General features: G+C 41.1%; 1 protein-coding gene across 1 annotated transcript; it reads left to right on the plus strand.

Annotated features, from left to right (window-relative positions):
* Nucleotides 1–1,694: 1,694 nt before the first annotated feature.
* Nucleotides 1,695–16,130, plus strand: LOC129869649 (protein sel-1 homolog 3). Its single transcript, XM_055944262.1, has 24 exons — nt 1,695–1,928; nt 2,523–3,093; nt 3,313–3,439; nt 4,078–4,199; nt 4,421–4,536; nt 5,561–5,625; nt 5,826–5,949; nt 6,104–6,236; nt 6,409–6,549; nt 6,685–6,908; nt 7,019–7,198; nt 7,287–7,409; nt 7,545–7,685; nt 7,795–7,857; nt 7,945–8,121; nt 8,233–8,360; nt 10,373–10,456; nt 10,641–10,722; nt 10,923–10,998; nt 11,220–11,323; nt 11,494–11,615; nt 11,718–11,832; nt 12,240–12,303; nt 12,855–16,130. Exons 1-24 carry the CDS (start codon nt 1,863–1,865, stop codon nt 13,142–13,144), a joined length of 3,438 nt encoding a protein of 1,145 aa, XP_055800237.1. The 5' UTR covers nt 1,695–1,862; the 3' UTR covers nt 13,145–16,130.
* The last annotated feature ends 77 nt before the right edge of the window (nt 16,131–16,207 follow it).

Below are 16,207 nucleotides of genomic sequence, written 5' to 3' on the forward strand. Positions count from 1 at the left end.
ACAAGGGTTGTGAAACAAAAAGAGCTGATAAGCTGGCACCAACTTTTTCAGGCCTTAGCAGAATTGTTAAACAACATATTTTGACTATTTGATCTCCCAGGGACAGAGAGTACAGAACTCAAGCCATACGTCAATGCAACAGGTCTAGACGATAAGATTACAAGTGGAAGGAGGTCTGGGATTGTTTTACTTCAGTAGGTTCCTATTTGCTTAATGGGACCATGTGTTGTCTGATGTGTCTCCAGTATGAGTATATGCATGGTTTTATCTAGGTTTCCTGACAAAATGCAGTAAGATTGATTAGAAAAGAGAGGGAGGTACAGTAATAGGCCTAGTAATAGTGAATATTGACTTTTTTTGGACTGATTTAAGATTTAGCATACTGAAAACAAATTAAAATATATGTATATATTCCAGGAGAGAATGTGGGGTCCCCTACCCAGTATTCTGATGAGTTTAACAATTATTCTGTATCACTCCTTTTGAAATACTTCCTGAGGCCTGCTGCCTTGAGAGAGCAGTTAGTGAAATTCTGCAGCTCTATAAAGGTACCCAAAACTGGCCATCAAGGGAGCTCCCAATTAATTAAGGCCTGGCCATTTGTTTGTTTTTGCCCCTACATTTTCTGAAGTATCGATTGTCTGAATTTTGGTTTCACGCATGCAAGTTCTCCTGATGAAAAATATACTGTAAAACAATGTGTGACCTTGGAAAGAGTTCTATATTTGTTATTTGACTTAGAAAATGTGGAGTAAATTGTGTAGTCCACTAGGGGAAAACATCTAATTTATTCTCTTTGAGGTTTAATTTTAAGGCAACAAAATATTTAGACTATGCAAGGGGTGTGTAGACTTTCACTAGGGACTGTATTTCTACCTTTCTGTAAGTGTATGTTCTGCTAGTGTCTGTTTTGTGCTAAATTGGGTCTTAAATTCGAATGGTAGACTCATAGTTCATATCTGCTGATAATTTTGACGCAGGCTATTGAAGGTAAGGACAGTTTCTAAACCCAGAGGCGCAACATCGCGAGACTTCCGGGAACGATTGCGAAACAGACCAGGCATGTGTTTGAGAAGTCAATGAGAGAGGTGAACAATTCTTCCTTAGTTGTACATTTTTTCAAAATCTAAAGGCACAACCTAGATTCCAGCAAATGTTTTACATAGTTGAGCATGTTATTACTCCAACCTCGTGAAAGTGACAAACTGACACATTTTCATTTGAGTCAAAAACAACTTTATATCGAACGAGTGCCTAGGATTGTAAGACTTGCACATGCGCAGTTGATGTGATTCTGCACAGCCAACACATCGCCTACAAGTGTGATCGGGGATTTCTGTTGGAGAAGCACTTTCTGCTTATTTTCACACTGTACTGTCTTTGGCTTTATCGTGTGATAAACTGATTTCCTCGTGTTTATAGAACATTGGTGCTGTGAGATTATGATGTATGAGGAGAAACGTGTTGCTGAAATACTGCCTAGAAATATATCCAATGATGATGTTTATGAGATGTTTAATAAATAATATGTTTTGCCACTCTGCACAACCTCGCCAAAGGATCACTGGCTCTGTCGGGGGCGAACGACAGAGTAGCGGAAGGATTTAGTGTGTCGTCAGGCTAATTTTACACGGCGTAATAGGCTCCACCTGCAGAACAGGTGCTACCACATAGCTCCACCTGTATCACGGAAGTGAGGAATAACGAGGCAACGCAACAGAAAACTGTATTTGGATTAACAACATTGAATTGATCACATTAATACAATTATAACCACGATTTGAACATTAAATAACATTCGATATAGTCCTAAAAAATCGGGAAGACAGAATTCAAGGATTGTATGAAATGCACACTTGAAAATGAAAGTTTTTGAAAGTTTTAACCTTTGTGGACATGCTGTCACCGTTGTAATTATTTTGTCGCTGGTAAGAAATATACATAATTGAGTATCTAATACAAGGATAATGAATATGGCTATGTAAACGGTAGTCTATTTGAATAAATTGCAAACTTGTGTAAATATTTGTGTGTAGTTTACAGACTATCACCACACATCACAACTCACAACTAATATCCACAAATGTCACATTTAGTGCCTGGTCATTAGCTGACCTCGTTTCAAATGTGATGTTTAATATGTACATACCAGGCTCACGATGCTTTTTGGCCATTTTCAGCAATTTAAATCTGTATGAATATGCATTTTACCAGTCTTAAATTCCAACAAAAGTGATTATATTTCAGCTATAACACACTGATAGTCACCAGTGCTGCCTGGAGGCATCTCCGAATGAATCTTACAAACAAGTTAGAGTGAGGAAAATTCCCACAGGCTTTACTCATTATTTCAGTTTTCTTGGTTTTATAAAGGGATAATACACTAGAGACATTACCCATTTATTATAGTAAACCATTCAAGGAGAGGTCTTCTGAACACCAAGCAAGCATGCTATGCAATGGACATAACGTTACTGTTGAATCCAGCTAATTTCCACCTATATTTAATTAATCTCGACCAGGCACTATGTGAGTCTTCATCCCACATCATGCCTACCTCCTCATCCCCAGCTGGAGAGAGCTCAGTGCTGCATGGCGATTCCATACAGTTTGACTTGGTCCCAGACATAGTGATGCATGGCTCAGTGGTCCAAGTTAGTTACCAGTGCTCCAGGGCCTGTGAGGTGGGAGTGGAGGTGGTGGTCTCCACACAGACCAAGACAGGAGTGGCTGTCTTCAGGAGGAGATGGACCAACCACAGACGCCTCCATGTCCCCAGGACTCATCCAGTGAAGCTTTGGTTCCCTCCAGGCATGGCCTACAGAAAGGACCTCTTCATGAGTCGCACATTGGACATCCATAATGTGATGGTTCGAGCCTGGTTGGACCACCTTGAGCAAGGCATAGGAGACAAAGGCCATGTGAATAGGACCAGCACATACAATGGGTCCCTGGTGAGAACGTTCAAAGTGCTTCAGGCAGTACTTCCCTCTGAGCGTCCAGCTAGACATTATCCTGGGTGCCCCTCCTGGATGGCTGATCTTATGTGGCAGCTGACCAGAGACAGAATCCGCCAGTGCCCACACGAGTCAGGTCTGGTCTCTATCAACCAATCATGTTTTGTACTATATGTGTGTGTTACAATTAGACTCACATTGGTGTCAAGTACACTTTATGATAAACAGTGTGGTGCCAGTGAATTGAGACATAGAAAGAAAAATACTGACATATTATTTATTTTGTTAAAGAAGGTATTCTCAGTCCTTATTATAGTTGTAGTGTATACTAATATTTTCTTGAATTGATTTGTAGACACTGTGGATATGTTGACATTTCCAATGGTTAGCACTGGAAAGAGTTTTGGAGTGATTCGCAAGATCCACCCTTTCATCAACAGAGATCTTGAGAGAGATCGTGTCCTCACTGTGGAGCAGCCCAGGTTTGGATTTAACTTCCCTCTAAATAGTATTTATTTGCATTCATGACACATTTCCCTACGTTATCATGAGAGCTGATCCTTTGGGTAGTCTTGTGGAAAACAACTCTGCAAGTGCACTGACAATGTCACCTGGAATGACTCACATAAACATGAATAGTTATAACCAGTATAATGCCAAATTAATTATACAATATATTGTGACCTCTCTTACAAAGTTAGTTAGTTTAAAGTTCAACTAAAAGGGTCCATGATTTAGCATTTTGAAAATGATAGTTTCAGTCATCTGATGTTTCTGACTCAATGCACCTCCTTAGGTCAGTTACAGAAAGATCTCTGTCTTTTCAATGCTGACAGCTCATTTCACTTCCATTTTTAATTCACTTAGCATATACATTTCCATATGCTACAGTTCTTTATTGTTTACATGCTTTAAACAATGCATTGAACGATCAGCGAACGAACCTATGTAGAAGATGATACCAGTGGGCATGCTTTATGGATGCATAATCAAAAATGTAATTAAGATATAATCACAGATTACAACTACACAAATTCATTAAATCTCCTCCCTGTGGCAGCTATGGAACAGTGACACAGAAAATGAATGTGAAAGATCTCATTAATCTCCCTTTCCCCAGTATCACAGTGTCTATATGGGTCTTTCTGGTGCAGTGGTGTGACAAGAAACTGTGTGGAATCATCCATCATGTTGATCAGAACAGCAAATACGACACTCCTCTGATACAGCTCACTGACACAGGTGAGGCATAGCATGGAAGCTTGTTGTGGATTCACCTGATAGGATGTTAGTGTGTATTTGTTCTGTTTCGGTCTCACTTGATACTTATGATGTAATGTTGGGCTGTGAATGTGATCAAGCTGCTGTGTCTTTGAGCGGTAGGTAGTGTTATGATTAGATATCAGCATGCATTATGGTAGATGTCTGTCTTATGATTTAATAAAGTACTGTCTAATGTTTAGGAGATATCATAATTCAGGTTCGTGTGGTGTCTGGGGGAGATCAGGCATTCAGAGCCCACACAGCTCTGCCTCTCTGGACCTGGATCAGACTAGACTGCTTCATACAAGGCTCTAAGGTACCATACAATTGAATTTAATAAACTATTATTCCAATGATGGGAAATTGGATTTGTCACCAGCAAGATATACTGAAAAGAAATCTAAATGCAACATGCATCAATTGAAAATATTTTACAATGTTGCATTTCATATAAAGAAATCAGGCAATTTAAATGAATTCATTAGGCCTTAATCTATGGATTTCACATGACTTGGCAGTGGTACTAGGGAGCCAGGCCCAGCCATTCAGAATGAGTTTTTCCCCACAAACGGCCTTTATTACAGACATAAATAATCCTCATCACCCACCGCCCCTCAAACGATCCCACAGGTGAAGAAGCCGGATGTGGAGGTCCTGGGCTGGCGTGGTTACATGTGGTCTGCGGCCGGTTAGACGTACTGTCAAATTCTCTAAAACGACATTGGAGGCAGCTTATAGTAGAGAAATGAACAAGAAATTATCTGGCAACAGCTCTGGTGGACATTCCTGCAGACAGCATGCCAATTGCATGCTCCCTCAAAACTTGTGACATCTGTGGCATTGTGTTGTGTGACAAAACTACACATTTTAAAGTGGCCTTTTATTGTCCCCAGCACAAGGTGCACCTGTGTAATGGTCATGCTGTTTAATCTGCTTCTTGATATGCCACACTTGTCAGGTGGATGGATAAACTTGGTAAAGGATACATGCTTACTAACAGGGATGTAAACACATTTGCACACAACCTTTGAGATAAATAAGCTTTTTGTGTGTATAGAAAATGTCTGTGATTTTTAATTCAGATCATGAAACATGGGACCAACACTTTACATGTTTTGTTTACATTTTTGTTCAGTGTACATACAGCAACAACATATGCATACAGTACATCAGAGACACACTTGGTAGCTTAGGGTGCTACAGTTAGGAATGGGGTATATCATTAAAGTCCCATTTCAGAATCTACATACCATCTTTTCACATCATGATATTTATACATACTTTATATATTGGAGTTTGTAGTTGTGAATTTATGAATTTATGTCTTGTGTGTCTTTCAGGTGACACTGCAAGTTAAACCTGAAATGACATCGGGAGGAATGGTGAGGCACACGCACATATTTGAGTAAGCCATCAAAGCTTTTTGGATAAATACAAACTTTTTTTAGCCATAAATATTTTGATATGTAAACACAGAAAAGGGATTGGAGTGAACTTAGGTGTTTTTAAGACTAGCACACTTCAAACTGCACCAAAAGCCTTGAGGAGGACTTTGCATAACTTGTCAATATTTCTTTCAAATGTTGAATGTTGAATATTTTGCAGCTTTCAGAGTGACATCCATTACAATGACACTGGTGGATACTTTGTGATTGGAGGGGGCAGGTTCATGCCAGGTTTCCATGGCTATTTTGGACCAATCAAATACTATCGTTTGGGCACAGAAAAGGTGTGTCCAAATGCCTTGAAACTTTTTTAAAACAATTGTTCAATATGAGAAATGAAAATGTACAGAAATGTATTATATAGGCCTTACTGTACTACTGTATTAAGAGGTATAGGTTCATGTTGTTACAGTATCATGACAGTTAAATATATTACAGGTGATCAACTTCCTTTCCCCTGCCAAGACATTAGAGGGCCTGGAAAAGACTCACAGAGAGTGTGATGTTATCAGAGAAGTCACTGCAGCCTTTCTTCAGGCTGTGACACACAACCAGGAAGTCTTTATGACAGGTGAGCTCTATACTGTGTAGATTCATGTGTAGTCATCTGTGTGAGTGGTGTGCCAACACCAAATGGATCTGTGTCTTGAAGACAAACCCTAGCACTGTGAATATGGAGTCTGGGGGAGTTTTTTGCCACATTATTATGGATAAACCTGATCTGACTGAGTTAGATTTTTCAGGTTTGTGTCACTCTCACTACATCAGTTTATGGAGAAGGTTTGGACAGAATACATGTAGGCAGACATGGACCTGGGAAGCACAGAAGAAGCACCGTGCACTTTTCACCTTCTTAGAGACCCAGCAAAAGGATTTCCCCACAGGTATATTACCTATAGGCTACCCATCTCATACAGGTGCCTTATGTACTTAAACCTACATCACCTGCGGGTAGTGTTTGACTGCACCTCACATATTCTTGGTTACATTTACAGTATCTACTCCATTGATACCTGTAGGAACTAAGAACAGGAGAACACCCCTTCACCTTGGAAGCAGATTGTTTGAGCATGTAGTGAATAGACTGTCCAATAGAGGAAGCAACCAGATGGACTCCACCACCACCTCCTCCTCCCTGATAGCCCTGCTGCAGATGTCCTCCTGCTATGGCTACCACCACGCCTCCTTGCTGCTCTCCACCATCCATCTGGCTGGCCTGGGGGCCCCTGTGGACCAACAGCAGGTAGCGAACAGTCATCTGACCTCATCACTAGTAATGCCACCTTTGTCATGAGCTGTATGTGACCCCGGACCCATGATGAGTGACCTTGTTATGACCTCTGTGTATTACAGGGTCATGTCTACAGTCTGATTGGTGCACTGGGAGACAACCGTTTAGCCCTCATGCATTTGGGCTACAAACACACACAAGGAATTGACGGGTTCCCCAAAGACTTTGACATGGCGTACAGTTACTACTCCAATGTTGGGGCACAGACCAGTATTGACCAAGGGCGGGTACTGGGGAATCAGGTGAATTTATAAAAAAAGGACTTGAGGAACTTTAGTTGTACTGTTACGTTAGTATAACTGTTAACCATACATTTCCTCTCACCCCAAGCAATATATCACTGAGCACATTCTTATAAGCAACGAGAACCACCTGAACAGCCTAACCCATGAGACAGGTGACACCTTTCAGTATATCAAACTTCAAGCTGACAGAGGAGACGTTGAATCACAGGTACAGTATATATCAAAATACTTAGAAATCATTGCGCTTTTAGTCTATACTAAAGTACTTAGAAGTGTCTTCTACGTCAAGTTAGGAATGATTCAAGGGAATTAATCTGAAAATGACACAACTTCATTTATGCAGAAACTTCTAGCAAAGCTTCTATTCTGGGGTCAAAATGGTGTCTCTAAGGATGTTGGGAGTGCAGTTAAGTGGTACGCTAAGAGTGCCATGGAGCTGGAGGATCCTGCAGCCATGTATGAGTACTCTATCTTATTATTTAAGGTAAGCATCATGTCTTGTGTAAGTAGGGGATATAGGACTTCAATATTGCCAGATATGTGTTGTGTATGTGTAGACTGATTAGAGGACTGATTGATAATGGTCTCTCCAGGGACACGGGGTGAAGAGGAACATGACTCTGGGTCTTCAGATATTGGAGAAAGCTGCAGCCAAGGTATGTGTGCTGTAATACTCTACCTTGTGGTGTGTGTTTATGTGTGTCTATGTGTGCTTGCCTTTAATGTGCATCTCTGACCCCTAGGGTTCAGTCCAAGCCTTGAATGGGCTGGGATGGTATTACAGCACCATACTGAGAGACTACAAGACTGCCTACAAGTACTTTGAACAGGCTGCCCACAATGGCAGTCATGACGGCATGTTTAACCTGGGTGTGTATCACTTAAATGGGAAGAACCCACACAACCCAGAAAAGAATGAGGTAGGACCAACCTCACCCATCCTTTTTAAAAATCAACTTGAGTTTTAAGTTGGAAGCCTTTTACAGATTTATGAAGGGTCTAATACTCATTGTGTTTTCTGTACTCCCCAGACTGCTGCGTTTCATCTCTTCCTAAACTCCTCCCTCTATGGTCACGTGGACGGGGCGGTGGAGGCGGCCTGGTACCTGTCCACAGGAAACATGGAGGGGGTCTCCCGGGACACAGAGAGGGCTGTGATGTAAGTCTCTTATCCGCTCAGCACAGGGAGTGAAGAAAACTCCTGTATGATCCACTGCACCAGAGGGTAGCCTGCAGAAAAGTGTCATCTGACTAAATGCTGGACTAATTCAAGGACCTGTGTATTTGCATTTATAAAAAATAAGTGCCACTGTCACAGCGTGGCTTAGAGCGAGAGACCCTGCGTAGTGCTGAGTTACTCATGTCTTATGAAGCTGTTAGTGTCACAAAAATATCTTAGATCAGGGCTGATGTGTCAGAGTAAGAGTAAACCTTTAGTCGCTTATTGTAGTCCTTAGTATTCTGTACCAAATGTGTACAGTCGTGGCCAAAAGTTTTGAGAATGACACAAATATTATTTTTCACAAAGTCTGCTGCCTCAGTTTGTATGATGGCAATTTGCATATACTCCAGAATGTTATGAAGAGTGATCAGATTAATTGCAATTAATTGCAAAGTCCCTCTTTGCCATGCAAATGAACTGAATCCCCCAAAAACATTTCCACTGCATTTCAGCCCTGCCACAAATGGCACAGCTGACATCATGTCAGTGATTCTCTCGTTAACACAGGTGTGAGTGTTGACGAGGACAAGGCTGGAGATCACTCTGTCATGCTGATTGAGTTCGAATAACAGACTGGAAGCTTCAAAAGGAGGGTGGTGCTTGGAATCATTGTTTTCCCTCTGTCAGCTATTGTTACCTGCAAGGAAACACGTGCCGTCATCATTGCTTTGCACAAAAAGGGCTTCACAGGCAAGGATATTGCTGCCAGTAAGATTGCACCTAAATCAACCATTTATCGGATCATCAAGAACTTCAAGGAGAGCGGTTCAATTGTTGTGAAGAAGGCTTCAGGGTGCTCAAGAAAGTCCAGCAAGCGCCAGGACCATCTCCTAAAGTTGATTCAGCTGCGGGATCGGGGCACCACCAGTACAGAGCTTGCTCAGGAATGGTAGCAGGCAAGTGTGAGTGCATCTGCACGCACAGTGAGGCGAAGACTTTTGGAGGATGGCCTGGTGTCAAGAAGGGCAGCAAAGAAGCCACTTCTCTCCAGGAAAAACATCAGGGACAGACTGATTTTCTGCTAAATGTACAGGGATTGGACTGCTGAGGACTGGGGTAAAGTCCTTTTCTCTGATGAATCCCCTTTCTGATTGTTTGGGGCATCTGGAAAAAAGCTTGTCCGGAGAAGACAAGGTGAGCGCTTCCATCAGTCCTGTGTCTTACCAACAGTAAAGCATCCTGAGACCATTCATGTGTGGGGTTGCTTCTCAGCCAAGGGAGTGGGCTCACTCACAATTTTGCCTAAGAACACAGCCATGAATAATAAAGAATGGTACCAACACATCCTCCGAGAGCAACTTCTCCCATCCATCCAGGAACAGTTTGGTGACGAACAATGCATTTTCCAGCATGATGGAGCACCTTGCCATAAGGCAAAAGGGATAACTAAGTGGCTCAGGGAACAAAACATTGATATTTTGGGTCCATGGCCAGGAAACTCCCCAGACCTTAATCCCGTTGAGAACTTGTGGTCAATCCTCAAGAGGCGGGTGGACAAACAAAAACCCACAAATTCTGACAAACTCCAAGCATTGATTATGCAAGAATGGGCTGCCATCAGTCAGGATGTGACCCAGAAGTTAATTGACAGCATGCCAGGGCGGATTGCAGAGGTCTTAAAAAAGAAGGGTTAACCCTGCAAATATTGACTCTTTCCATCAACTTCATGTAATTGTCAATAAAAGCCTTTGACACTTATGAAACGCTTGTAAAAATACTTCAGTATTCCATAGTAACATCTGACAAAAATATCTAAAGACACTGAAGCAGCAAACTTTGTGGAAATTAATATTTGTGTCATTCTCAAAACCTTTGGCCACGACTGTACTTTCTGTTGATTTACGGTAATAATGATGTCATGATAATAACAATACTTTGTTGTTGTCGTTATGTGATGAACCTCTCTGATTCAATACTTGTTTTATGTATTATGTTGTCCTGCCCTCTAGCATTCTGAAACAGATCTGTGAGCAGAATGGTTACCTGGGATACATCGTAAGAGAGGCTCTCCAAGCCTACCTCCAGGGCTCCTGGTGAGAGAAGCAAAATAGACTCTAGTTCATCAGTCCAATTTCCCTCATTCATTTGATTTGTCAAATCGAGTTACTGATGTTACAGTGTTTGTGTGTGTGTGTGAGTGTGTGTGTGTGTACATGGGTATGGGTTAAACTTAGTTTGTTGTACTGTTGTAGCATTTTTTCTGTATTGTTCCTAAAGGGGCGAGGCTCTGGTCAGGTATGCCCTTGCCGCTGAAACAGGTTTGGGAGTGGCCCAGAATAATGTTGCATACCTATGTGAGGTAAGGAGTCTGGCATTTGAATTCTTATTTTCTCATGGAAAGATACTGCATCTCTCATATTCTTCTAAAGCCAATTAGTTCAGATTTAGTGACACATTCATTTGAGAGACACACAAAGACACCCCAGGGCCTTGACAGAGAGACATTCATTACCATAAGCCATATCATACACTTGAGTTACCACTCTTTTCTGATTCCAGGAGTTGAAGCAGAGCTATGATTGTCAATGGAGGTATTATAACCATTCCACAATGAACTATGCCCCACATGATTCTGGTGAGTTCCTGTCCTACAGTGTCATCACAGCCTCTAGTCAGTAGTGGAAAAGCTAGTTTACATAAAGCACCTGTTTCTCTGTTAGCCTGGTCCCAGATCTGTTTGTGCTCTTGCCAACTCCATTGCTTTCATTGTCAAGCCAAACATTTGGCATTACGAAGAGTGACAATGAGTTGGCATGATGGCACAGACTGACACTCAGGCTATCGCTCTGGTTCCAGGTTTGCTGAAGATGGGCGACTACTACTACTCAAGCAGCAGGCTAGGAGCTGTTGATCAGGCTATATCACTGTACAGCAGAGCAGCCCTGGCAGGCAGTTCTCAGGTGTCTTACCATGTATTATCACTGTCATTTCCATGCTACAATTAAGCCTCCAGAATCTTTGATCCTTCTGTAACAGTAACAGTAATCAGAATTACAATGCATTCAGACATGTCAGTTTGCATGCTTTTGATTACTGTTCTCATAATGATTTTTCCCTTATGAACCCTCAGGGAATATATACATTGGTGGTTTTGGCAGAAGAGGGACATGATGTCCCATTGATCATCAAAGATAGATTAAACATATCAATTCATGATGGGCTGGACATTGTGGTGGAGAGACTCTTACAAAGGTACTTCCCCTTCTACTTAGCAAAATCATATCAGACTCACTAATGAATAATAGACTGTATGCCAATGCTTTGTTTTTGTTTTGTTCTGTTTTCCCCCCATAGATGTGTAGAGTTGGATGAAGATGAGGATCTGACACCATGTACTTTAGCTCTACTCAGAGTCCGCATGGGAAAATCCTGGAGAAAAATGACTCAAGACCCTATACAGCTGTCACTGGTAGGCCTTTATCTTTAAGTATGACAAGGATCGCCGTTTCTCCTGCTCATCATGTGATCTGACCATGGCTAGTCAGAACCATATGACAATGCCTTTATCAATCACATCCCACTGGCCACAGACGTCAGTTCTAATTACGTCATGTCAGTGGATTTAGGTTAAAATATGGGTGAAAAAAAGACGAAATGGCCTCACGTTGATGACTTTTTGCAAATCCAATCAGTTTTCCACATTGATTCAACCTCTTCACATTGATTATTTTGGTTGAAATGACGTGGGAACAACGTTGATTCAACCTGTTTTTTGCCAAACGGGATAGCTCTTGGTTATTAACAAAATAAAATGCAAGACAATTTCAAAATTGTCTAATGGAATGCAAATGTGATCCTGTAAATCCTGTCTTCCAGGTTTATATATCTGGCGTTACTCTCATCATTGCTCTGATTACTGTGCTAATCCAAAGTGCTCTGGGTAAGTCAGTTTCCTGAATACCTCCTTGCTAAAATACTGTTACATTTCAGTGTAATAATGAATAGTCTTGATGTCCACCTATCATAATCACATTTCCATGTCTTATCACCACCTCTGTATAGGCATCTACATATGTATGCCAAACGGTGGTACTGTTGCCTCAGTTGGTTATCTGTCGCAAACTTGGTGTGTTACAGCTACAGCCTAATGTTAAATATATCAGAGGAGGCTGGTGAAGGGAGGACTGCTCATAATAATGGCTGGATTGGAATCAATGGAATGGTATCAAAAACTTGGAAACCATGTGTTTGATAATGTGCCATTTATTTCATTCCAGCCATTACAATGAGCACATCATCCGATTTAAAGGGTCACCAGCCACCATTGGAATACTGTGCCGTTCTGCATGTGTCATATTTATTTTTGTCCCCTCCATTGTAAATATAGAAAGCCCATGTTAAATTGTAGAACCGGCCCATTGTTTTTTCAAGACAAACTCTTGTGATTTATTACATCAATGCTTGACTGGTAAACAGTTTCTTTGCCCCCAGAGTGTGTCCAAGTGCACATCCCAGCTAGTCAACGTAGGCATACCACTGACTGTGCAGTAGATGACAGGACAGGGACATACCCTGTCAATCAAGCAGAAGTCAATGGGAATGGACAGCAGGATCAGAATGACCCCATCAGGAGAGAAGACAGAATGTCCAGAACGGTTAGAATGGCCCAGGGTCTATGGTCCATTCTACTGAGGGATGGACAGACAGTTGACCTGGCTGTTACTGTGTCTGGGGTGTGTCTCTGTGCCCTCTGCACATTGATCCTCCATCATCTGCTCTGATAGTTGTCTTACACGGCACAGGAAATTACAACACAGGAAATGCCTGAGACAGGAGATAACATATAAAGGAATGTATATGCTTTATGTTGGGAAGCTAGCCTGTAAATATTATAAAACTGAATTTTCTGACATATCTGACTAATTTTAACCTGACAGGTGGGAGTGAACAGACTCATATGACTGATACAGATGTAGGATCTTAATATGATCACTCTTTTGTTGCTGAGAATTTTTCTGTACAGCAGGAAATGCAGATGAACTATGTGATTTGCATAAATTCACTGAAAACTCTAACAACAGTATTGCACACTGAAAACTCTTACATTAACAGTATTGCACATTTCATGTAGCCTGCTTTTGGCCAGCTAATAGCCTAACTGCCGAGCAACATTGTGGACTAAATGTTCAAAACCTGTTGCTGCAGGATTATTTTGCTGTGACAATATAGGGCAAATTAAGATCCTACATCTGTAGATGTATGAGTCTGCTATCTGGTTGTTTTTTTTCAGCCGCATGGTGCTGAATCACGCGTTTTTTCTGGGGCTCCTAAACGTCTGTCTGTTTGGGGCCGTTACGTTAGGTTAGTCCAAGGCCGATCAGAAGGACTAGTTTCTGCTCGTTAACTCATTACAGTTTTTGTCTGAGCAGTTGTCCAGAATCTTCTTGATTTATTGGTAAGGGTTATGAATCATACGTACAGTTGACGTTTGACGTTTACATACACTTTAGCCAAATACATTTAAACTCAGTTTTTCACAATTCCTGTCATTTAATCATAGTAAAAATTTCCTGTTTTAGGTCAGTTAGGATCACCACTTTATTTTTAGAATGTGAAATGTCAGAATAATAGTAGAGATAATGATTTATTTCAGCTTTTATTTATTTCATCACATTCCCAGTGGGTCAGAAGTTTGCATACACTCAATTAGTATTTGGTAGCATTACCTTTAAATTGTTTAACTTGGGTCAAACATTTCGGGTAGCCTTCCACAAGCTTCCCACAAAAAGTTGGGTGAATTTTGGCCCATTCCTCTTGACAGAGCTGGTGTAACTGAGTCAGGTTTGTAGGCCTCCTTGCTCGCACACGCTTTTTCAGTTCTGCCCACAATTTTTCTATGGGATTGAGGTCAGGGTTTTGTGATGGCCACTCCAATACCTTGACTTTGTTGTCCTTAATCCATTTTGCCACAAATTTGCAAGTATGCTTGGGGTCATTGTCCATTTGGAAGACCCATTTGCGACCAAGCTTTAACTTCCTGACTGATGTCTTGATGTTGCTTCAATATATCCACATAATTGTCCTTACTCATGATGCCATCTATTTTGTGAAGTGCACCAGTCCCTCCTGCAGCAAAGCACCCCCACAACATGATGTTGCCACCCCCGGGCTTCACAGTTGGGATGGTGTTCTTCGGCTTGCAAGCCTCCCCATTTTTCCTCCAAACATAACGATGGTCATTATGGCCAAACAGTTCTATTTTTGTTTCATCAGACCAGAGGACATTTCTCCAAAAAGTACGATCTTTGTCCCCATGTGCATTTGCAAACCGTAGTCTGGCTTTTTTATGGCGGTTTTGGAGCAGTGGCTTCTTCCTTGCTGAGCTGCATTTCAGGTTATGTCGATATAGGACTCGTTTTACTGTGGATATAGATACTTTTGTACCTGTTCCCTCTGTTGTTCTGGGATTGATTTGCACTTTTCTCACCAAAGTACGTTCATCTTTAGGAGACAGAACGCGTCTCCTTCCTGAGCGGTATGACGGCTGCGTGGTCCCATGGTATTTATACTTGCGTACTATTGTACAGATGAACGTGGTACCTTCAGGCATTTGTAAATTGCTCCCAAGGATGAACCAGACTTGTGGAGGTCAACAAATGCTTTCTGAGGTCTTGGCTGATTTCTTTTGATTTTCCCATGATGTCAAGCAAAGAGGCACTGAGTTTGAAGGTAGGCCTTGAAACACATCCACAGGTACACCTCCAATTGACTCAAATGATGTCAAGTTAGCCTATCAGAATCTTTTAAAGCCATGACATAATTTTCTGGAATTTTCCAAGCTGTTTAAAGGCACAGTCAACTTAGTGTATGTAACTTCTGACCCACTGGAATTGTGATACAGTGAACTGTAAGTGAAATAATCTCTGTTAACAATTGTTGGAAAAATGACTTGTGTCATGCACGACTGAACTGACTTGCCAAAACAATAGTTTGTTAACAAGAAATTTGTGGAGTGGTTGAAAAACGAGTTTTAATGACTCCAACCTAAGTGTATGTAAACTTCCAACTTCAACCGCAACTATGATGGGTTACCCAGAGTAAATATGGTGGGTCCGCAAGAGTATGTGCAGTGTGTGCAGCATTCCTAGACCCTTGCCCAGGGTTTAAGTCTGATTTTTTTTCATGCAATGAACTGTCTGTTCTCCATATGTGGGTCAATGAGTGAGATATGATTGTATTCTGTGAAACACACTAAGCCCCATCATGTAGATACAGTACTTCAGATAAGGATTTCATATTATGGGGATGGTAGAACTGCTACTCTGTTTCTGAGTTATGGATTTCATAATAGGTTGGGGAACTGCTAGGAGCTAAACAGCAGCATCCTTTCTAGTATTTGCTTGATCAGCTGTTATTTACAGCAAAAACTGCAACTGTTGGAGGGCTTTCTCTTTCTCTCTCATTAATATGCAGTTATTTAATCATATGACGATTGATATTACCTTGAATCTTGACAACAACAAACACTGATGAACAAGATGAATTGCCAACAAACACTGTTGCCAAATGTAATAAATGTGACAGTTTAACTGCTATCACGTTGTGCTTTGTAATTCTATTCTGTTTAGTCAAACTCATTTAATAGAAATGTTTCCCACGGGCAACCATTATAATCATTTATGGGTTTTTTTTTTCATGTAGACTTTTTGACTTAGTCAACATCCAGGACATACAGAGATTGAGTTGATGTGTGGTCTAAGCCATGCATTAAACCATAGTTTATAAACTGTCCTTTCAGAAAATAAAGACCAACATGTATTTGAAAGAGCTGAGTATTCAACTAT

Source organism: Salvelinus fontinalis, chromosome 14 (assembly GCF_029448725.1).
Source record: "Salvelinus fontinalis isolate EN_2023a chromosome 14, ASM2944872v1, whole genome shotgun sequence".
Classification (NCBI taxonomy): Eukaryota; Metazoa; Chordata; class Actinopteri; order Salmoniformes; family Salmonidae; genus Salvelinus; species Salvelinus fontinalis.